Here is a 24,714-nt window from a genome sequence, read left to right on the forward strand (position 1 = left end):
AGGAAGCCGCGTGTCCGTTCATGAGCTCCGTCTGATAGGGGGCATCGATACGCTAACTACAATGGTTGTTTCCCCACGTTCTCACTACCATATGTTGACATGTCAAGACAAGGAAGAAGGGAAGGTGTTCAAATCTACACTGAACAAAAATCTAAACGGAACATGCAACCATTTCAAAGATTTTACTGAGTTACAGTTCATATGAGGAAATCAGTCAATTGAAATAAATTCATTAGGCCCTAATCTATGGCTTTCACATGTTAAGGTCACAGATACCTTTACAAAAAAATGAAATGCTCACTAACAGGGATGTAAACAAATTTGGTGACACAATTTGAGAGAAATAAGCATTTTGTGCATATGGAAAATTTCCGGGATCTTTTATTTCAGCTCATGAAACATGTGTTTTATATTTTTGTTCAGTATATTTGATCTGTCAGCTGTTTTGTCCAGTTGGTTAGGACATTTGTTCTGTATGGACACAAGTGGGCACTAATGCATTGACATTGCAAACTACCATATTGACATTTAACTATTATGCAAAAAGAAAATGCAATTTGTTATGGATTTGTTTAGTTCACAGCTTGATTTCCATAACAAAATTATAGGCCCAGCGGACTATGCATGCAACTCATTCATTTTGCTCTCATTCCAGATGACCTAAACATGTTCATTAATATTGCAGGCAGCTAGAAACCACATTCCTTTAAAGTAGCAGCAATCATGTTTTGATCCATAAAGCGCTGTAACCACTGAGCCTTCTTTAGTAACCTTCAGCTAGTTAGACATTATTGTTCTATCTGCAGACTGTGGTTACTACATACCGCGCTGTCTCTGGCCCATACTCCAACACAGTAGCTGGTGGTAATACACTAACGTTGGATGCCAACAGCCGAATACACCCTACCGAAGGAGGATGCAGCTAGATCGCTAGGGGACACCGGTACAGTGTCCTTCGCCCCTGCCTGCCGAGCACTGCTTCCCCTCAGTTCTGTTAAAGTTATGGCGAGGGAAGTAGCTAGGTAGTGTAGCAAACCCAACTCTCGCTTGGAACTACCGGGTATAGGGCTCAAACTCTAGGCGGCGTTCTGCCTTCAGTTTTCAGCCATTAACTTTGCCCACGACTACCTCATGTGAACTACTATCCCGACGCAGTGTTTTAACATGTAGAAACGTCTATAATCATCGCTTGCGATAGGGCTTTCTAAACATATGACTGTTAGAAATTGCGTAATTCAAATCTGGTATTGGAATAAGGGAAAACATATTCAAGAGATATTCAATCCAAGCTAAATGTATTATATGCAAAATGTATGTATGATAAGTATGATGGTTCGTATACGGGCTCACTGAAATACCACGCAGGGCAGACAGAGAACTGATCCATTGTTATGAGTTCTTCTTAAAATACTCTGACAGAGATAGTTCCCACTCCCTGCTGGCCAATCAGAGTAGAGACTGAGCGTGGTTTAGACTTACTCAGCCTATCCGTTGGCGCACCGGCTGGTCCCAGTCCCTTGGCGCTCCACTGTTGCACACTGTTGCCAGGCATAAGTTGTTATAACAACCTGTAGAGTCAGCGCCCATAGACACCGTTCCACTGTACTGTAAGTACCTACGTTCAAGGACGGTTCACAGACAACGGTTCACAGACAACAAAGAGGCAGTGTTCGTATCTGTAAGAAATACAAGTTTTATCTCATCCTAGCCCCTAACGTTCCTCACATGAATCACAGCTTGTTATGTGGAACAATTCATATCAGTACAGTATAAACCTTCTATGTTTAATCACCAATGCATTCCTTCTAAGCTATTCATCACATACAGATCCAATTATGAGAAAATAGATCCCCACAATCCCCCTTTTCACACCCACTGGGTGTGAAGCCAAAATAAGAAAAAACAGAATAAGAAATTTCAGGGAAATTTGGATTCCCCCTTTTGACACCCATTATGGTGTCACTCCTAATAACATAGTTGAACAACACATAAGTAAGCATGAGGATAACAGCATAACAAAAATTGATTCACACTAAAATGTTATTATAAAAAAAAAAAATGTTAAAAACCTTCCATCCTCCCCTACACCTAACATGTACTGAGTTGGCTACCAGCCACCCAGGAATCCTTTACCTTCACATCAGGAGGAATAAACAATCACAATGGTTAACTTGATTAATAAAGCATAAAACACAGGATTAATAGAACACAAAACACAAGATTATTAAAACATAAAACACAAACAGGGAAGTACATTTTGGCCCCCTTTAGACACCCTCTAGGGTGTCACTCCACCAAGCCTGGTAGGTCATATCCTTCATTCCTTAGGTCGGAGTCCGGGATTGGGCCGTATCTCACCATCTGTTGGGAAACCACCTTCTCCATCTCCTTTCTCACCAACCCTCAGACACAGGGAATAAGACAACATCCACAAAGAACAAGTATACCCATAGAAGCTATAACTTCACCCAGAATAGTTACAACAATAGTTTTCCATTTACCAAATATGTTATCAAACCAACCGTTTAGGGAGCTATCAATACCAGAGTTCTCAGCCAGTTCGTTCTCCAGCGTGATCACTCCCTGAAGCGCTTTGGTCACGGACCCGTCCGGTGCTGTATTGTTTGGGGATGAAAGTACAGCACATATATCCAAACAGAACACAAACCCCGCCCCGCTCAGCCAAAAGCATATCTAAAGCTATTCTATTCTGCCATGTCATTAAGCTAGTTGCCGCTGTCTGCTCAGCCAATCCCTTTATTGCATCACGAGTGTGGTTTATAAATCATTGCTGGTTATAGTACATATAATTTATCCAATCTACGCTTTTATTAATTGTTGACCACCAGAAAATACTTGATTCAAACCCAGCTGCGATCTGATTCCTAGCTTTGAATTCTTCTGGAACCCCTCGAGGTACTCCTATCCCATCAATATATATCCTTTCATCAAAGGATCCCGGGAGGAGGCCCTACTTTCTACGTGACAACTCACCAGTCTCTGACACGTTTGATTGTTTGCGTATGTAGGTGAGTTCACAATCAGTTATCACCACACAACCATCAGATGTCAGCACGGGCCTGGTTTTGGTTCCTAAAATCCTCTGGCTGCAACCAAGAGGAGAGATTAGTCATGGTCTCTTTAGCTGTGACATTCTCTGTGTGGGAGCAGGAGCTAAGATGCCCTACCCTGTATCCTATCTTATTAGTCCTAGAAAAATAATAAGAATCCCCTGAGACTTCAAACGGAGGCAACCTAGGTCGGGGTGACTTTGTTATCGGGGGATACAGATAGTGCAAGTTACTACAAGACTCCTTCACCACATTCACCACGTTGTTAACCTTGGTTTGGCTGTCCCACAGGCATAACAGTCCTCTTTAGACATAGTTCTTGCCGTATACTGAATCCACTCCAACCACAAGTTAAGATTTCTTCACCCCGTCTCCACCTGTACTACTTTCTTCAGGTCTATAGTTTGCACTATCTTCACCACAGCCCCGGTCTCACTACCTCCCTCAGAGAGGTTTACTCTATAGGGTGCCCCAGTTGAATAGGATATCTCACTTGTCAGGTCTGTAACCTGTTTTAGCATTATTCAGACTTTCAGACAGTACCTACCCTTATATGGGTCGCACTGCCATTTCTGGCAATTCCCTACTTTCACAATACTACACCTGTCCTTAAACTGTGTATGGAGATTGACATATCCCCCCCCCGCTTGGTATGAGCAACTACATAGTCCCAGGATGTACATGGTGACATACATATGGTGATGTCCTTCCCTACAGTCCCTAGTACTTCCCCTTTCCCTACGTCTAGCTGTCTCCTATGCCTTCGTAGACTGTGCTCAGGTATTATTTTATCAACTTGTGTTAGGTTAACTACTACTTCTGGCTGATCAGGAGGGTTTGAGTGTGTTAGGAATATGGCCCCCACAATCAGACAGCTACCTACCGTCGGGAGACCTGTGAATCCCCACCCTCGCCCTGAGAACATGTCAGACGCCAGAGGCCAACCCATTGCTTTACCTTCTATTGAACTCACACAGGGATGATCAGACATGGTAAGGGAATCTTCGTTAAGGAGCCAACCCCTGAGCCCTAGTGTTGATCGGTTCTTTCTCCTAACTCTGTGTTTGTTCGTCAGGTGTAGCTGGGTTTACCTTTTTGCAGTGTGTGACATGCACCCAGGTGGATCTAATAGGACTTGGTAGGGCCCTTCCCAACAGGCCTGCTTCCAGTTTTTCTTCTTTTAGGGACTGGATGCTCACCAGTCTCCTGGTTAGATAGTGGGTCACCTTCTCCTTTAGTTCACCTGTGGGGCACAAAACCTCTGACATACGGGTGTGGTTAATAAACTATCTTCACACATACACGTTCAGCTCTCAATTTCTATTCTTGTTGGTTTTTTAAAAAGTATTTTGTCCTCTCCTTCGTATATATTTATTATTTAATCCTACCATCTCCTACCATCCCCCTTTTGACACATGATTTGCCCATGTGTCAATATTACCACCTACCTAAACAATCACTTAGGTAATATTGGTAATTCATTATCCAATTGCCATCCCTCCACTCTCTCTTCTGTTATTTTATGGTTTAAATCATATATATTATTACCAAATTATAATCTTCTTCACACTTTTCACAGTACTATAAATTACCCTCAACTTAGTTTATTTTACTATCTTAAAGTCCTCCTCACATGCCTTTAGAATTTACTAGTGTGGATGATTAATTAACACCAGAAGGTTAAAACAGAGTTCAGAGGAAATTGAAATTATTCAACGAACTGTTCCATCCCATAGTATACCAAACATTACCATTATTCTAAATATTTCATAAATGTTAGTTATCCCAAGTGTTCATTAAGTCCTCATGACATTCATTCTCATAAGAAATCATATACAGTGGGGGAAAAAAGTATTTAGTCAGCCACCAATTGTGCAAGTTCTCCCACTTAAAAAGATGAGAGAGGCCTGTAATTTTCATAATAGGTACATGTCAACTATGACAGACAAATTCAGAAAAAAAATTCCAGAAAATCACATTGTAGGATTTTTAATGAATTTATTAGCACATTATGGTGGAAAATAAGTATTTGGTCACCTACAAACAAGCAAGATTTCTGGCTCTCACAGACCTGTAACTTCTTCTTGAAGAGGCTCCTCTGTCCTCCACCCGTTACCTGTATTAATGGCACCTGTTTGAACTTGTTATCAGTATAAAAGACACCTGTCCACAACCTCAAACAGTCACACTCCAAACTCCACTATGGCCAAGACCAAAGAGCTGTCAAAGGACACCAGAAACAAAATTGTAGACCTGCACCAGGCTGGGAAGACTGAATCTGCAATAGGTAAGCAGCTTGGTTTGAAGAAATCAACTGTGGGAGCAATTATTAGGAAATGGAAGACATACAAGACCACTGATAATCTCCCTCGATCTGGGGCTCCACACAAGATCTCACCCCGTGGGGTCAAAATGATCACAAGAACGGTGAGCAACAATCCCAGAACCACACGGGGGGGCCTAGTGAATGACCTGCAGAGAGCTGGGACCAAAGTAACAAAGCCTACCATCAGTAACACACTACGCCGCCAGGGACTCAAATCCTGCAGTGCCAGACGTGTCCCCCTGCTTAAGCCAGTACATGTCCAGGCCCGTCTGAAGTTTGCTAGAGTGCATTTGGATGATCCAGAAGAGGATTAGGAGAATGTCATATGGTCAGATGAAACCAAAATAGAACTTTTTGGTAAAAACTCAACTCGTCGTGTTTGGAGGACAAAGAATGCTGAGTTGCATCCAAATAACACCATAGCTACTGTGAAGCATGAGGGTGGAAACATCATGCTTTGGGGCTGTTTTTCTGCAAAGGGACCAGGACGACTGATCCGTGTAAAGGAAAGAATGAATGGGGCCATGTATCGTGAGATTTTGAGTGAAAACCTCCTTCCATCAGCAAGGGCATTGAAGATGAAACGTGGCTGGGTCTTTCAGCATGACAATGATCCCAAACACACCGCCCGGGCAACGAAGGAGTGGCTTCGTAAGAAGCATTTCAAGGTCCTGGAGTGGCCTATCCAGTCTCCAGATCTCAACCCCATAGAAAATCTTTGGAGGGAGTTGAAAGTCTGTGTTGCCCAGCGACAGCCCCAAAACATCACTGCTCTAGAGGAGATCTGCATGGAGGAATGGGCCAAAATACCAGCAACAGTGTGTGAAAACCTTGTGAAGACTTACAGAAAACGTTTGACCTGTGTCATTGCCAACAAAGGGTATATAACAAAGTATTGAGAAACTTTTGTTATTGACCAAATACTTATTTTCCACCATAATTTGCTAATAAATTCATAAAAAATCCTACAATGTGATTTTCTGGATTATTTTTTCTCATTTTGTCTGTCATAGTTGACGTGTACCTATGATGACAATTACAGGCCTCTCTCATCTTTTTAAGTGGGAGAACTTGCACAATTGGTGGCTGACTAAATACTTTTTTCCCCACTGTATACCCCAAACTCAGCCAAAACCTAAAAAAACTCCATAAAATTCACTGTGCGTGCTCCTCTAAGACCTATCACCCTTGACCTGCTGAAAATCCAATTTGAAAAACAACAACCACAAATAGCCAGGCCTCACTTAATTTGGTAGCTCACTTTTATGACCTAAATACTGCCTAACTTCACTACTGCTCCCCCTAGCCCTGGGCAACATTCCAATGAGATGAGCTAATCTCTTTCTCCTGGTTATAATCTAAAGATGGTAGTACACACAAAACATGATACAGATATCCCCAGTCTTAACCCATCAATAATTGTTTATCAATCCAATTCCTCATAACTAATCCATAAAACACTCAAAATTCCTCGAGTATACATTGATTATTTAATTGATTACCCTAACTCTGCTACCTGTGATCTCATCTCAAATGATCCATTATCAATTATTTGTTCAACCCCCTAGGAAAATCTGTCTCCCCTTCTATTGTTCCTGTCCCCCCTGTAAATGTCATATTTCAGTTTTTAGCCAATACAATCACGGTTACATCAAAAGTAATGCAATGTCTATATTAGGGTGTAAGGTAAATTATTCCTGTTTTCTTTTTTCAGCTAAACGTTTTATATCCCTCAGTTAATGGTATTTTCTCCCTAATATATCTTCATACTCTTCTTCTTTCGCTAAATGAGATTTACTCCCTTGCCTTTCCTCTACTATCCTTCTATCATTACTGGATCAATGATAATAACTGTAATAACTATTCATAATAATTGTAAAACCTATTACACATTATATTGTGCCTTTTTTCTGATAATGTTATAATTGTAGCCTATTCCATCACTTTAGTTTAAAATGTAAGTTTGTTTATAACAAATCCAGAACCCACCACAGGCTGGCGCTATTCCCCCAGCACAACAGCCAATGCCACTTGCATCCCACAGCTCAACCCAACTCGCTTGACTGTCTCTATCTTATTATTTCAGTTCGCTATTCAATTTCTTTAACTGTTCTCTCTGATTAGGCCCTAATTAATAAAACACTATCTATAATTTACCAACACACATTTAACTCACATCCCTATCATTTTTGAACTATGTACTGTCTCTCACCCCCCCCTGCTCCTTCGGGGAAAGCGCAAGGGGACCTTGTAACATATTTTCATAGACCTTTCTAGAATACTTCTACTTAAGCTATCTAATTCAACCTTTCACATTTCCCAATCCACATAGTAAGCTAGGTCTATAGCCCCAATGTGAAAGCTTTACCTACTGTCCCTACCTGTGTTCGAACCAGGAACCCTCTACATACATCGCCAGTCACTCCACACCATCTGCGATTCTCTTAAAGCAACTACTTCCAGTTCATAGAGCAAGTGACGTCACCAAATGAAAATCGCACTAGCTTTCACCTCAGCAAAAAACTCTCTCTCCCTTCACCCATTCCCTATTGAATAAGTGAGTTTTTCTATTTAACCCCAAAACACGCTACAAATAGTCCATTCAACATTACCAAACCAAATACTCAATAGCATCCGGTCACCACCCACACCAGCCGTTGAATTCACTCATACACACAGACTTCACCGAAATGCCAAATAAACCATAATAGTTCAATGGAGCCCCCTATTGGCTCTCCACTATCTATACATTACTTCCATAACCACATTAGTTATGGTCTGATTACCCATTAAACCTTATCACATGATCAAACAACGGCACAACCTTAAACTCATATGGGGCGGCAGGCAGCTTAGTGACCAATAGCGCCGCGCCAACAACCGAGAGGCCGCCGGTTCTAATCCCTGAGCCGACCAGGCGAAAAATCTGCCGATGTGCCCCTGAGCAAGGCACTCAACCCCAATCGCTCCTGCAAGTCGCTCTGGACAAGAGCGTCTGCCAAATTACCAAAAATACAAATGTAAATATTCTCTACTTTCTCACCCATGACGTACGTCTACGTTCGGGTGAGCAAGTTCATACGTATATATCGTCAGAAACCCACAGGCACCTCTCAAACAATCGCCCCGTGGTGTTCCCAGCCAACTCCCAGTCTTTCCTCGCTCCAAAAGCCACACTTTCGCTGTCTCCAGCCCCTCCCCTCGCAACTCTCTCTTTCCGTGTCCAGTTGGAACAGGCTTTTTGAGGAGCTGTTTTTCGTTTGAGTGTTTCCAATATTCTGCCGTTATTTAAAGTACTTTAGTCTATTTATTTAAATCAAATTATTCTCACCTAATTAGTTAAAGTCGGTGCATATTTATATTTCAACGATAAGCCGAATTATTTTCAGTCTAATTGTTTAACCAGTATTTTGCAGGGTCAAACATCAAACGTTAAATCAAATAATTAACCAAAAAGCCTCAACCCAAGCACCTAAAACCAGTATTATGCTATGTCTAACATCAAACGCCACCGTTCAATCATATCAGCTCAAACGTTTCAGTTCAGTCACACTACATTTACATTTACATTTTACACACTAGCCATTCATCACTTTAGCTTTATGTTCCCAATTGTTATTAACGGGTTATACGGTTTAAGCAACCACAAACCCAACAGTTATCCCCAAATTATACAGTTTGGACAGCCACAGACGTCTTTGATACCCAATTAGTTTTCTATCAAGGTATACAGGTTTATCATTCACACTCTCATGCATACGACAACACTCGCACTGTCTAACTATTTATAGTACCTCCTATAAGTTTTCAGTCATAGCTCGCACTGTCTAATCTATTTTAAAGTACCCCCTATGAGCCTTCAGTCATAGCTCGCACTGTCTAATCTATTTTAAAGTACCTCCTATGAGCCTCTAGTCATAGCTCGCACTCCCATGGGTTTAACCATCACAATTATCAAACATTTGCATAGTATATTATGAAATCGAAGTAGTATACTGTAATCGTTATTTATAGTACAATAGGGTTCACTTACATCAAACAGGTGCTTCACAAAATTAATTTGGATAAAGCCAATGTGCAGAACTTTAGTTACATAACAATAGGTGTCTGCTTACCTGTTTTTAGAAGCCCGGGCACTTTGTGAAACACACCGTTCGACGACAGCGATGTCCAATGGGCTGGGTGAATTCCAGCGAAGTTCCGCTACCAGATCACAGTCGGAGGTCACCAATTGTTAGAAATTGCGTAATTCAAATCTGGTATTGGAATAAGGGAAAACATAATCAAGAGATATTCAATCCAAGCTAAATGTATTATATGCAAAATGTATGTATGATAAGTATGATGGTTCGTATACGGGCTCACTGAAATACCACGCAGGGCAGACAGAGAACTGATCCATTGTTATGAGTTCTTCTTAAAATACTCTGACAGAGATAGTTCCCACTCCCTGCTGGCCAATCAGAGTAGAGACTGAGCGTGGTTTAGACTTACTCAGCCTATCCGTTGGCGCACCGGCTGGTCCCAGTCCCTTGGCGCTCCACTGTTGCACACTGTTGCCAGGCATAAGTTGTTATAACAACCTGTAGAGTCAGCGCCCATAGACACCGTTCCACTGTACTGTAAGTACCTACGTTCAAGGACGGTTCACAGACAACGGTTCACAGACAACAAAGAGGCAGTGTTCGTATCTGTAAGAAATACAAGTTTTCTCATCCTAGCCCCTAACGTTCCTCACATGAATCACAGCTTGTTATATGAAACAATTCATATCAGTACAGTATAAACCTTCTATGTTTAATCACCAATGCATTCCTTCTAAGCTATTCATCACATACAGATCCAATTATGAGAAAATAGATCCCCACATGACCCTTGTCTTTCATCAGCGAGAAAGAGTCCTTCAAATAAAAGGTACACTTACTGCAGCAGTTTTGCACAGGTCCATACAGCTATGCGTGCCTCCATTCGACAAAACTACACTTCCCGAGTTGAGCTTACACACAGGTGTTCGGCACATGCTAGATAGCTAATAAGCACAGGTGGTCACCTCTTGTCTTTCTTTAACAAGAGCTGTAACATAGATATGACCGTGTGGGCACATTAACCCTAACCCTATCAAGGTCTGTATCAATTTAACCTTTTGTTTTTTGAAAATAATTTTTCACTGATATGAAAGATAAGGTCCTTATGCTTCCAAAACTATACCGCCAGCCACGCGTTTTAATGTTCAGATTGAGCGTCGGGCTCTTAACAAAACTCCCCCATACAGAAGACGCCTTCATCCAATGATGTGTAATGCAATGGAACTGAGAGTCGTGATCAAGGGCTATACCGGGTAGTGATTACCCTCGCCATAATATTAAAGTAACTGCAGGAAAGCAGTGCTCGGCAGGCGGGGGCGAAGGACATTGTGTGCCAGTGTCTTAGCTAGCTAATAGCCTCAATGGCAGTGGGCGCAGCATGTAGTAAACGTGGTCTGCACATAGACCCTTCTCTGCTAGAAAGACCTCTGTTTATCATCTGATTACCTAGGAAACCAAACATCATGATAACTCTAGTTCCTGAAAGCTAGGCTATTCATTGCTCCGTTTTTTTATTGTTCTACTGCAAGGCTCTGATGTAGCCTTGGTCGGTGATTCATAGCCTAGATATGCATGTAAAAGACAGCCAGTAACTTAGGCCTATTCGCAAACTGTGCTGGACTGGTCATCTTTTTCAGTCAGGTTGAATTATGGCCTGAAATGCTAAAAGAAAGTTCAGGATGCCAATGTAATTCCCTTCAATAGTGTTTAGGCTAATAATGCTGATGCATATCGGAGAAAGCTCATTCGTCAGAGAATTTGGATTAGGCCTGACTTTCTGTATTCAACAACACTCCTATATTATGATTTGAGGATGAGACTAGAGGTGCAGAGTGCCCCTCCAATCACTAGGGTTGTTTTGGCTGCAGAGAAAGAGTGGAAGCAAGCGGGAGAGCTATAAATGGATCGGAGAGGTGGGGGGCTTACCGTGCTATCAGGTCTTAGGTCTAGCTGGGGAGGAGGACTTTTTGTCCCCCTAAAATTTTTTACACATGCCTAACTAACACATGTTTCTGTTAACAGGTCCCAAAGTAAAGCAAGGATGTCTGGAGATCTGTCCCTGGACATTAACATCAAGGAGCCGCGATGGGACCAGAGCACGTTCATGGGCCGTGCCCAGCACTTCTTCTTCGTCACCGACCCCAGGAACATCCTAAAGTTCTCTGAGACCCTGGAGGATGCACGGGTTACTGTGGAGAACTACAGGTACAGTGGGAGAAGAAGAGAGGGAAGGAGGAGTGAGGATAACGCGGCGGAACGGGTGTGGGAATGAACTGCTGTCCAGTGAGACACTGAGAACACATGGGTCACTGGGGAGAATTAAAGGTATAGATGGAGGACAGGATAAGGAATTTGTGTAAGGAATACCTTTACATTATCGGAAGCATCAAACCAAAATCTATTGACTCTGTGGCTCAAAATGCATTCATGTATGAGCATGGAGACAATCTACAGCAGTGTCTCTGAACTGAAGAGTTCAAGACGCTAGCTAGCTGTCATCTTAACCTGATATCCCCCCCCCCCCCCCCCCCCGGCATAATAAGAGAAGGAAACAAACAACATTTGACAGACAGACCACTAATTAGGCTTGGCCTGTAAGTTGGAACATCTGATATACTGGTTTCTCCCTTACACCAGAGATTGTCTGAAAACACACAAATAAATGTGTAAGTCTAAGCCGTGCCTTTGTTATGAACAAATGCAAAAATGGGCACATTCCTTTAAAACAACGGATGTTCTTCTTTAATGCTTTATGTTAAAAAATTGTAGGCAGGGTAAGCCTTAGCCTCTATTTATGATAGCACATGTTGAATCAAAGATAACAATTATTTGCCCCAATGCTAAGAATTTCTGTCTCATTCATTCAGTCACTGTTTAAAGAGTTTGATGTACTTGTGTCCCAGGTTAGGAGTGGTGAAGCCAGGTCTAACAGAAGATGAGCTGTGGAGAGCCAAGTACATCTATGACTCTGCCTTCCACCCTGACACTGGAGAAAAGATGGTGGTGGTGGGACGCATGTCTGCCCAGGTCCCCATGAACATGACCATCACCGGATGCATGCTCACATTCTACAGGTAATACTAGGGTGTATTCAGTTTTCAATTTAATACATGTTAAATACAATTTGTTTGTAGCATAAGACACAGAACATGTAAACACAATCAAAAAAGATCAGATGAGGTGAAATTGTCTAAGAGAAAAATGCATAGATCATGTAAAATGTTAGAATTGTCATTTTACTCAGGACACAGCTATTGTGGATGACGTGGATAGATTTCATGTTCTGAGTACCTCACCCTCTAACAAAACATTTCTGCTGAGAGGGCAAGACCAGAGTAACATACTGCAGCTATTTTTGGGTGTGATGTGCATACAGTCCCCGCTTATAAATATCTGGATTGATGAAAATGTTATATTTTGAAAAAGCATACGGATGAGTTAGTTGAGAATAAAAATGGGCTTCTTCAGAAATAGATCATGCCTCTCCCTGAATAGCAGAAAGCATATCATTCTGTCAACTTTCCTGCCAGTGCTAGACTATGGTGACTCCATTTATATGAATGCAGCTACCACTACAGTGAAGCATTCAGATTCAGTTTACCATAGTGCAATTCACTTTATTACGGGTGACGGGTTCAGTACACATCATTGCATCCTATATCAGAATGTAGGCAATCTTAAGTTTCGTAGATCGATGCATAGCACCTTTTTTGTTTATAAAGCCCTCTTGCACAAACTTCCACCGTACCTTACTTCATTGTAAAACTACAGACTAATGAGTCACCAGACCCGATCACAAGGATGGCTAAATCTAGAGGTCCCGTTTTACCACAGAATAAGGTAAATCTGCATTCTGTGTTTTTCCGGCCCATGTATGAAATGATCTGCTCCTCTGCACCTTGAGGCTGTTACCTCTAGGGCAGTTCAGGTTGTTGATGGAGGAACTATGTGTTTTGGAATGTGATTGCTTTTCTTAAATTGCTTGTAAATATGTTATTTTTTTATGCGTTGTATTTATGCATTTGTATGATTTGTGTACATGCAGGGCTCCCTTGAAAAAGAGGCCTAGGTCTCAATGGGATTTCCCTGCTAAAATGAAGGTTACATTAATTTTTTTGTAACACAATTATGTAAACACTGCACGGAAGTGCAGTGTATTTATTTTACAAGTTGTGATTTAGCTTTGTTTTCTATGAGCAATTCAAGCAATCTGCCTCTGAATTAAATATCAGAAATGATGAATGCTTACTCTCACTTTCCTTCTCCCCCTTTCCTTCTCCCCATTTCCTTCTCTCGTCTCTTCCCTTGCCCTACCCTTCTCTCCCATGTTTACATAATTGTGACTTTCCATATCCCCTCCCTTTTATCTCCCCTTTCTCTAATCCCTTTACCATCTCTCACCTTCTCTCCTCCCCTCTCTCACCCTTTTTTACCCTCTCTCCTCCCACTCTCCTCACCTCTCTTGAACCTCTCTCCTCCAGGACGACTCCAGCGGTTGTGTTCTGGCAGTGGGTGAACCAGTCCTTCAACGCTGTGGTCAACTACAGCAACCGCAGTGGAGACGCTGCCCTCACCACCAAGTAGGGACTGGGACCACTTACACCACAACCACATTACTAAACCAGCCCTACTGTACCTGTAACTGGCTAGTACTAGGGTGCATCTCATAGCCTTAGCTACTGTATCTTCCTCTCCTCATCTGCTTTCCTTCATCAGTACTGATCTGAAAGGACATGGATAGGTGGGAGCAAATCCCCATAACATTTCCACTCTGTTGCTTTCACCTGTCTTCTCTTTTCCCAATGGCGCAGATGAAGGAAAAGAGACAAGGAGAGAAGACCATAGTAGACTATTGAGATGCACCCCTAGCCTATCTCTGTATGGAGGCCTCCTGTCCTGCAGGGCAAAGCAGAGGCTAGCCAGTGGAACCCCAGTCCACTACACTCCTCCCCTTACAGCGGTATAATACCCCACTCTTCAGCATGCTCATCCATTCCACCTGAAAGGCTGTAGCTGTACCCCTCCTTCCATGTCTGCAGCAGGTAGAGGAAGCAAGGCATTTGCATACGTGTTTCTGGTCTGGGGCCATATGCATCAAGCGTTTCAGAATAAGAGTACGGATCTAGGATCATGTCTCCCCTGTCCATGTAATCTCATGCATTGTGATCTAAAAGGCAGAACTGATCCTAGATCAGCACTCCTACTCTGAGATGTTTAATACATACAGCCCCGGTATTGAGGCTTTACAAATCCGGGCTGCATCTCAATAGTCTAAAGTGGCTTTCTCTCATCTGCACCGATCTGAAAACACATGATCGGTGAAAGCAACAGGTTTCCACTATCAGGAGATTTCGCCTGTCTTGTTATTTCAGATCATTGCAGATGAAGGGAAGGAGACAAGGAAAGGGTGCCAATTTCGACTATTGAGATGCACCTACACTACCGTTGAAAAGTTTGGGGTCACTTAGAAATGTCATTTTTTTCGAAAGAAAAGCAATTTTTTGTCCATTAAAATAACATCAAATTGATCAGAAATACAGTGTAGACATTGTTAATGTTGTAAATGGCTATTGTAGCTGGAAACGGCAGATTTTTTATGGAATATCTACATAGGCGTACAGAGGCCCATTATCAGCAACCATCAGTCCTGTGTTCCAATGGCATGTTGTTTGCTAATCCAAGTTTATAATTTTAAAAGGCTAATTGATCATTAGAAAACCCTTTTGCAATTATGTTAGCACAGCTGAAAACTGTTGTGCTGATTAAAGAAGCAATAAAATTGGCCTTCTTGAGACTGGTTGAGTATCTGGAGCATCAGCAATTGTGGGTTCGATTACAGGCTCAAAATGGCCAAAAACAATTAACTTTCTTCTGAAACTCGTCAGTCTATTCTTGTTCTGAGAAATGAAGGCTATTCCATGCGAGAAATTGCCAAGAAACTGAAGATCTCGTACAGCGCTGTGTACTACTCCCTTCACAGAACAGCGCAAACTGGCTCTAACCAGAATAGAAAGAGGAGTGGGAGGTCCCGGTGCACAACTGAGCAAGAGGACAAATACATTAGAGTGTCTAGTTTGAGAAACAGACGCCTCACAGGTCCTCAACTGGCAGCTTCATTAAATAGTACCCGCAAAAAACAACAGTGAAGAGGCGACTCCGGGATGCTGACCTTCTAGGCAGAGTTACAAAGAAAAAGCCATATCTCAGACTGGCCAATAAAAAGAAAAGATTAAGATGGGCAAATGACAACAGACACTGGACAGAGGAAGATTGGAAAAAAGTGTTATGGACAGACAAATCGAAGTTTGAGGTGATCGGATCACAAAGAATAACATTTGTGAGACGCAGACCAAATGAAATAATGCTGGAGGAGTGCTTGATGCCATCTGTCAACCATGGTGGAGGCAATGTGATGGTCTGGGGGTGCTTTGGTGGTGGTAAAGTGGGAGATTTGTACAGGGTAAAAGGGATCTTGAAGAAGGAAGGCCATCACTCCATTTTGCAACGCCATGCCATACCCTGTGAATGGCACTTGATTGGAGCCAATTTCCTCCTACAACAGGACAATGACCCAAAGCACAGCTCCAAACTATGCAATAACTATTTAGAGAAGAAGCAGTCAGCTGGTATTCTGTCTATAATGGAGTGGCCAGCATAGTCACCGGATCTCAACCCTATTGAGCTGTTGTGGGAGCAGCTTGACCGTATGGTACGTAAGAAGTGCCCATCAAGCCAATCCAACTTGTGGGAGGTGCTTCAGGAGGGATGGGGTGAAATCTCTTCAGATTACCTCAACAAATTGACAACTAGAATGCCAAAGGTCTGCAAGGCTGTAATTGCTGCAAATGGAGGATTCTTTGACGAAGCAAAGTTTGAAGGACACAATTATTATTTCAATTAAAAATCATTATTTCTAACCTTGTGAATGACTACATTTCCTATGCATTTTGCTATATTTCCTATTCAAACTAATTTCATGGATGTTTTCATGGAAAACAAGGAAATTTCTATGTGACCCCAAACTTTTGAAAGGTAGTGTACTTTAACCAGGACAAATGCAGAATTAGAAGGAGAGATGCTGGTGCTTCTTAGTTCATATACAAATGCAGATGGAAATCATTATGGAAGGAGCATGTAAAGACTGGGGACCATTTAAATCGTTATTACTGTAGAGAGATTCCTGAACTGTACATCATCATGTCTGCCTGACTTGTTAAGTTTTGCAATAAATATTGCATGTATTCCGTATGCATTGTGACCATGTGCATCGTGACTTGAGACCTCTGTCTGTGTATTAGATAAGACTAGATTCTGGTAAATGTTTGGAACAGGAACATTATTGAGGCTCAGTAAATTGTTTTTTTTTAAGACGCTAAGATGTAAATGTGTGTCCCTATGTTCTGTCAGTCAGCTGGCTGCAGCGTACATCAGTGCCACCACAGGAGCTGTAGTCACAGCCCTGGGACTCAAGTCTCTAGCCAAGGTACTGGACTGTCTCTGGATCATCTTAGTTCAAGTTGATTTACACTTCGCACATTTGCTTAGCTTTTTTTTTTAGCTCCATGAAAAATCTACATTGAAACAAACTCCCTCTCTCCCCAGCGCCTTCCAGCCGTCATGAGCCGGTTCGTCCCCTTCTTTGCTGTAGCGGCTGCCAACTGTATCAACATCCCCTTCATGAGGCAGAGGTGAGCTAGAGTTTAGACACCACAACCAATGTTCCCTTTAAACTGCCCCAGGACTACAGCGCAGATGAAATCTGAGCCCGCGCAGAGAAGTACGAGTTTAGAAAGTTGAGTGAAGTTCAGAGTTTTCCCCCTGAATCAACGCAATATTATCCACTTGGTCGACCAAGAGTCATCTGTCGAAATTTTTAAACGTGTATAATTTTTTTCTTCCATATAGACTATGTGTTTTAATCTAATCAACTATATGCGCTGAGCTTGTCTGACGCTTTAAGCGCTCTGTTTGATGAAATAATTAAGACACACAAATGACTAGAGGGAGTCCAGCAATTGATTTGATTGTGCCGGGCTCAGACTTGCTGCGCTGTGTAAACTTAAAAATAACATAAAAATGACAGCGACTGTGACTAGCACCCGTTGACTCTCTCCTCCCTGCTGCAGCGACCACCACAGAACATCAACAGTGTTCATCACGCTGTCCGTGTTGCTGAAGCTGCAAAATAATAACAGCCATTTCTGACTGAAAAGTTTTGTACCGAAATCCCTAATTTGTTTAGGGAAAAAAATCCCTATTCCCTCAACCCTTGCTCTCTTTACGTGACACATGTATGCATGTAGTTGGCGAAATGGAACGGTTTATTTATTGTTTACGCTAATTATTCAAGGGTCGCTTTGTTATTTTATTTTAAAACAAAAATGCTTGATTACATTTCAAATCATGAATGACTTGTATGCAACAATATCCTGGTTAACTTTATTATTATGAACATAGCAACATGGTCTAGGAAAAGGCACCAATAAAAACGCAGGAAAAATCATATTTGTTATAAAATATTATTTTTATTAGTGTTGCGCCATTGTCCTTAACCATATACAATTTCAGTACAATGGATTAGTTCACTCAGACAGGCACGAATCAGACTGGTGTCTTGTACACCATGAATTCTTTATTCTTTTTTTTTGCTACTGCTCGACTAAAGAAATCTCGGTCGGCCTAAGACTTAGTATGCAAAACGAACTACTGAATGCAAAAGATTTTGTTGTAGGCAGAACGCATCGGAGTAGGATTCTATTGCATTGACACACACGCACGACTCAGCCCATACTCTACACAGACCGGTGCGGTATAACCAATCAGAGCTGCAGTAGACCTACAGTGGGGAGAACAAGTATTTGATACACTGCCGATTTTGCAGGTTTTCCTACTTACAAAGCATGTAGAGGTCTGTAATTTTTATCATAGGTACACTTCAACTGTGAGAGACGGAACCTAAAACAAAATTCCAGAAAATCACATTGTATGATTTTTAAGTAATTAATTTGCAATTTATTGCATGACATAAGTATTTGATACATCAGAAAAGCAGAACTTAATATTTGGTACAGAAACCTTTGTTTGCAATTACAGAGATCATACGTTTCCTGTAGGTCTTGACCAGGTTTGCACACACTGCAGCAGGGATTTTGGCCCACTCCTCCATACAGACCTTCTCCAGATCCTTCAGGTTTCGGGGCTGTCGCTGGACAATACGGACTTTCAGCTCCTTCCAAAGATTTTCTATTGGGTTCAGGTCTGGAGACTGGCTAGGCCACTCCAGGACCTTGAGATGCTTCTTACGGAGCCACTTCTTAGTTGCCCTGGCTGTGTGTTTCGGGTCGTTGTCATGCTGGAAGACCCAGCCACGACCCATCTTCAATGCTCTTACTGAGGGAAGGAGGTTGTTGGCCAAGATCTCGCGATACATGGCCCCATCCATCCTCCCCTCAAAACGGTGCAGTCGTCCTGTCCTCTTTGCAGAAAAGCATCCCCAAAGAATGATGTTTCCACCTCCATGCTTCACGGTTGGGATGGTGTTCTTGGGGTTGTACTCATCCTTCTTCTTCCTCCAAACACGCCGAGTGGAGTTTAGACTAAAAAGCTCTATTTTTGTCTCATCAGACCACATGACCTTCTCCCATTCCTCCTCTGGATCATCCAGATGGTCATTGGCAAACTTCAGACGGGCCTGGACATGCACTGGCTTGAGCAGGGGGACCTTGCGTGAGCTGCAGGATTTTAATCCATGACGGCGTAGTGTGTTACTAATGGTTTTATTTGAGACTGTGGTCCCAGCTCTCTTCAGGTCATTGACCAGGTCTTGCCGTGTAGTTCTGGGCTGATCCCTCACCTTCGTCATGATCATTGATGCCCCACGAGGTGAGATCTTGCATGGAGCCCCAGACCTAGGGTGATTTACCGTCATCTTGAACTTCTTCCATTTTCTAATAATTGCGCAAACAGTTGTTGCCTTCTCACCAAGCTGCTTGCCTATTGTCCTGTAGCCCATCCCAGCCTTGTGCAGGTCTACAATTTTATCCCTGATGTCCTTACACAGCTCTCTGGTCTTGGCCATTGTGGAGAGGTTGGAGTCTGTTTGATTGAGTGTGTGGACAGGTGTCTTTTATACAGGTAACGAGTTCAAACAGGTGCAGTTAATACAGGTAATGAGTGGAGAACAGGAGGGCTTCTTAAAGAAAAACTAACAGGTCTGTGAGAGCCGGAATTCTTACTGGTTGGTAGGTGATCAAATACTTATGTCATGTAATAAAAAGCAAATGAATTACTTAAAAATCATACAATGTGATTTTCTGGAATTTTGTTTTAGGTTCCGTCTCTCACAGTTGAAGTGTACCTATGATTAAAAATTACAGACCTCTACATGCTTTGTAAGTAGGAAAACCTGCAAAATCGGCAGTGTATCAAATACTTGTTCTCCCCACTGTATATGCAAGTAGACCATTGCCATATATGGATCTGTGCCGTTCTCTTTTGAACTGGATTTACAGCATGAGAGGTCTTGAGTAGATGCGCTTGTTTTGAGATCAAAGCGAGAGCTGCATGTAGCCACGTCTGCACATTTGTTCATATCCTTTGCTAGTTATTGAGTTATTAGCCCAGTTATAGATCATTTGTAGTCCACAATGGGAGTGATTGCTTCCTACAAAAGCACAAAACTTGTACATTTCTAGACAGGTATAGAGTCAGGGAAAATAGCTTTTTTGTCTTCAAGAGGCAGTTGTATTTTGACACAGGCTTGAATAAGTTAAGTAGCCAATGGGCTATGTTGTAGCATGATTTGTCTGATTCTCTGTAATAATGGTATGGGAATAATAATGCATTTATTTTGTTAAGTGATTTCTTAAATCAAACCACACATTTTCAGTCACCTTTTTGTCTAAAAGACAAGTGGATAAACAGGTTAATGTCAAGCCCTGCATGTGTTTTTAAAAGTCTCATGGGATGTAGTCCTACATTAAACACACATTGGCTGCTACTGTAGGCTGAATGATAGAACAGTTATTTCCATGTTAAATGTTATGGGATGCATTTTCTCTGTAGTTTTTTATGGTAGGCCACTCTGGTATGCCTACATAATGATCAAATAGCCACAGCAGCCTACTTGACCACTGTCTGAAACTGTAAGTTAAAGCAGGTACAGCCTCAATGTTCACAGTAAACGCGTGCTGGAAGTTGCACAGAATTTTCACAATGTTCAAGTTTGCTCTCAGCAGACCTGAAATTTGCTCAGTGCTGAAAATAATTAGAGGGAACAATGACCACAACTCTTGGTCTTTCTAACTAGGGACAAAGGTTTTCCTTAGCACTGTCTTCTTTGTCAACTCTTTGAGGGGTTAGTACTGTGTTGCTGTCAAACACTTTGTGTTAGATGTATTTGTAAAAAAAAAAAACTTTATACAAATGTGATTCATTAAACATTGCTATGACAGGTTTGGTTGAATTCCATTCTCTCCTTATTTCCCTCTTCTTAGGGAGCTGAAGTACGGCATTCCAGTGACCGATGAGAAAGGGAACCGGTTAGGAGAGTCAGTCACCGCTGCCAAGTCAGGCATCATCCAGGTGGTGGTGTCCAGGATCGGCATGGCTGTGCCAGCTATGGGTACTGTGTTTCACACATCATGGGTTGAACATTGTCTTGTTTTTCTGGTGGGACACTATGTGACCGAACACCTGGATTTGAAATTGTCTTTTTTTACGTTGGATGAAAGTAGTATATCATACACTGCAGTTGAGGAACAATGGGAAAGTAATTCTGCTTTGAAATTTGATACACTTGTAACCTCACTTTTGAGAAAATGGCCCTTGAATGTTTTGGCACACCTGCTGGAGAGCTCTTTGGCTACACCTATTCAGCATCGTTCACACCTTCTGAAGCCTTAGCCCCACCCATCTCTTTAAGGATTCACATGTGAGGCCATGTGCTAAACAGAGTGAGTAAGGTAGTGTAGTAAACAACCAAAGATTTCAAGACTAAAAGTGGTGAAAGGAGTAGCCTACAATAAGGAAAAACTCCAGTTAAAAATACACTTATCTAGTCCTTGGCCTATATCCTAATATGACTTTGGTGCAGGTCATGTTCTTCACATTACCGTCTCTGGTAAACGCACACTATATCAAATGAAATCGAAGTTTATTTGATCACATGCACAGGATACAGAAGGTGTAAATGGTACAGTGAAATGGTTATTTGCATAGGAAGTGTCCAGATAAAAAATATTGTATAATTATTAGATGATGTGTACCCAGACACACTTGTCTAAATTGATGGTTCATGTGAAATACATGCTATAATCAACCCCCAGCCACATCTAGCTAAGTGGATGGGGTCACTATTGTCTAGAGATGTACACATGTTCATGAAGTACAATAGATGGCCGTAATCACCCCCAGACACACCTGGCTAACTTGATGGGTCATGTAATCATCTGGCGAAGTGGAGTCTTTTGTTTAGATATGTAGCTAGATGATTAACCATAATCCCAACCCATACTATTCACAATACAAACGGATTGTCATAGCTAGCCACTATGCATGAAATGCTGTAGTATGAATCTGCAGGTAGCTAAAGCTAACAAACTAAGTTAAATGTTAGCTAGCCAACATTAGGCTATAACTAGCAATTCAAATGGCTTCTTCTGATACAAATAATATTACTACACAGATCATACATGTAACGTTAACTAGCGAGCCAGCACGCTAACGTTCGCTAGCCAGTTAACAGTATGCTTTAACTTGCAATGAAAACAACTGACTAAATTAGAAACGTATAATATCTGAAAATGTAGCTAGACTCTTACCCGTGTACATGGATGAACGCTTCACGGCAGACTGGAACCCCTTTAGCTAACTAAGACGTCCTGTGTTGTTTCCAGCTTGTTTGGCCCGCGTTGTGTCAAGTCACTTCGGTTCACACTGACCGTGTGCAGAAAGTAGTCCATCACAACTTTTTCCCACTGGTCTTTGTCGATAGCGCCGGATAAATTCAGGGCAGCAATGTTGTTGAGGGCAGTAGCAACACTTTTGCAGTTCTCAATAGCTAACGTAATATCTTTCAAAAAAGCAGCGGTAGCAAGGATTATCTACACATACTGAGTAGCTCATGTTATAGACATAAGCGTGCTACATGGTAGACCAATCCAAACTCCTCTCTCGCAATGTCCAGCCCATCCATTATCTCTGCCAATCATGGCTAGTGGGAAGTTTCCCTTCTTTTTCTGTGGCTAAACCAACTAGGCTTGTGATTTAACAATTGTATTCATATTTACAGATGGCATACAAGTTTGTTTATTAAGGCACATGAAGTTCACATGTTCCAGAAGGCATTTCTGCCCAAAAACACATTTTGATCAAAATAAACAAAATATGTGTTGTCTCTTGAAAATTCTCATTGTTTTCTCTCTCTCTCTCTCTCTCGGTCTGTCCACAGCTATCCCCCCTGTGATAATGAACGCCCTGGAGAAGAAAGCCTTTATGAAGGTAATGTTACAACAGACGGATGGATGCCTGTCATGCTCCCTACAGTCAGTGGGTTTACTGGAGCTGGTACTACGTACAGTCTGTGTGGAGGAGAATCTGTGGCATGTAGCCACTGTTGTACTAGGCCTACCCTCTATTTGGAGTTCAAACCACATAATTAAATAGTGTCATTCTATCTGTATTGTTCAGCCATATAAAATATGCTACGCTACTTGTTTGTTGGTGTCATGAGAGGCCAGTGGAAATCCAAGCTTCTGTGTCTTGTCGTGTCTGATATCCTGTGTCGATCCACTAAATCTCTAGCCTGGTCCCAGATCTGTTTGTGCTGTTTTGTCAATTACCATATGAGTAAGCACAAACAGATCTTGGACCAGGCATGTAAAGCTCTTCAATACTGTCAGTGTAATGTCTGTATACTGTCGGTTGATTTCATAAAAAAGTTGCTCTCACAATTTCTCTGTTCTCTACTCAGCGGTTCCCAGTCCTAAACGCCCCAGTACAGGTGGGACTGGTGGGTCTGTGGTAAGTATCTATAGTTAATGATACTGTAATCTGTGTTTGTTTTGGTCTATGTTTCATCCATGTTATCAGTCTAAGGGAGTAATTTTCCTCTCTCAATGACATGCGCTGTAAGCAAACTAACCAAAACATGCTCTGAAGACTGCACTTCACGATTGCATTCCCTGTACTGCTTGTGTTGAACTGTTTACTTAAACTCTGGTTGAACAAACCTCCTTTTATCTCTATTTCAGCCTGGTGTTTGCAACTCCTCTGTGCTGTGCCCTGTTCCCACAGAAGAGGTAAAGTATGGCCATATGTTACATACCTTAGCTATAGACAGTGGATCTGCTTTTCCTCAACATAACAAAGAGAGTTTCAACGCTCTAATAATCAACATCTATTTCTCTCTCGGACTCTGTTTCTGGCCCCTTCTCTCTCCCTCCCTCTCTGTAGTTCTATGGCTGTGAGCAGCCTGGAGCCAGATCTTCAGGAGAGGATAGGACAAAGCAGTCCCCACACTACCTCCGTCTTCTTCAACAAAGGCCTTTAGGACCACACAATAACACCCACCACGATACTACAGCTCAGTGGGAACAACTGTAAGGGCAAAGCGAATATTATATTTATGCATATTTTTTATTTACCTGTTTGTTAAAGATGTTTGTTGTTCTAGGCTTTTTGATTTTTATTAGGGAGGAGGTGATGGTGAGGGGTGCGTTTCAGTCCTACAAAGTTGCTTCCTTTACTGAAATGATGGAATAAGTGGGTGAAAGCCTACCAGTCAAGTTTTTCTCATTGTATACTGAGCAAAAATAAAAACGCAACATTTTCAACGATTTTACTGAGTTACAGTTTGTATAAGGAAATCAGTCAATTTAAATAAATTCATTAGGCCCTAATCTATGGATTTCACATGACTGGGCAGGGGCATAGCCATGGGTGGGCCTGGGAGGGCCAATCAGAATTTGTTTTTCGCCACAGAAGGGCCTTATTACAGACAGAAATACTCCTCAGTTTCATCAGCTGTCCGAATGGCTGGTCTCAGACAATCCCACAGGTGAAGAAGCCAGGTGTGGAGGTCCTGGGCTGGCGTAGTTACACATGGTCTGCAGTTGTGAGGTCGGTTGGATGTACTGCCAAATTATCTATAACAATGTTGGAGGTGGCTTATGGTAGAGAAATGAACATTCAATTCTCTGGCAACAGCTCTGGTGGACATTCCTGCAGTCAG

General features: G+C 42.0%; 1 protein-coding gene across 1 annotated transcript in view; it reads left to right on the forward strand.

Annotated features, from left to right (window-relative positions):
- Positions 1-24,314, forward strand: part of LOC311145208 (sideroflexin-1-like) — a 29,979-nt gene extending 5,665 nt beyond the window's left edge. Inside the window, exons 2-11 of the mRNA XM_084181430.1 lie at positions 11,505-11,687; positions 12,386-12,556; positions 13,964-14,062; positions 16,890-16,965; positions 17,085-17,170; positions 20,978-21,105; positions 22,933-22,982; positions 23,455-23,504; positions 23,735-23,782; positions 23,937-24,314. Coding sequence (XP_084037556.1) covers positions 11,524-11,687; positions 12,386-12,556; positions 13,964-14,062; positions 16,890-16,965; positions 17,085-17,170; positions 20,978-21,105; positions 22,933-22,982; positions 23,455-23,504; positions 23,735-23,782; positions 23,937-24,033 — 969 coding nt within the window. The 5' untranslated portion in view covers positions 11,505-11,523 and the 3' untranslated portion in view covers positions 24,034-24,314. The remainder of the gene's footprint in view (positions 1-11,504; positions 11,688-12,385; positions 12,557-13,963; positions 14,063-16,889; positions 16,966-17,084; positions 17,171-20,977; positions 21,106-22,932; positions 22,983-23,454; positions 23,505-23,734; positions 23,783-23,936) is intronic.
- Positions 24,315-24,714: the final 400 nt, after the last annotated feature.

The sequence above is a fragment of the Coregonus lavaretus genome, assembly GCF_964263955.1.
Source record: "Coregonus lavaretus genome assembly, chromosome: 1".
Lineage (NCBI taxonomy): Eukaryota > Metazoa > Chordata > Actinopteri > Salmoniformes > Salmonidae > Coregonus > Coregonus lavaretus.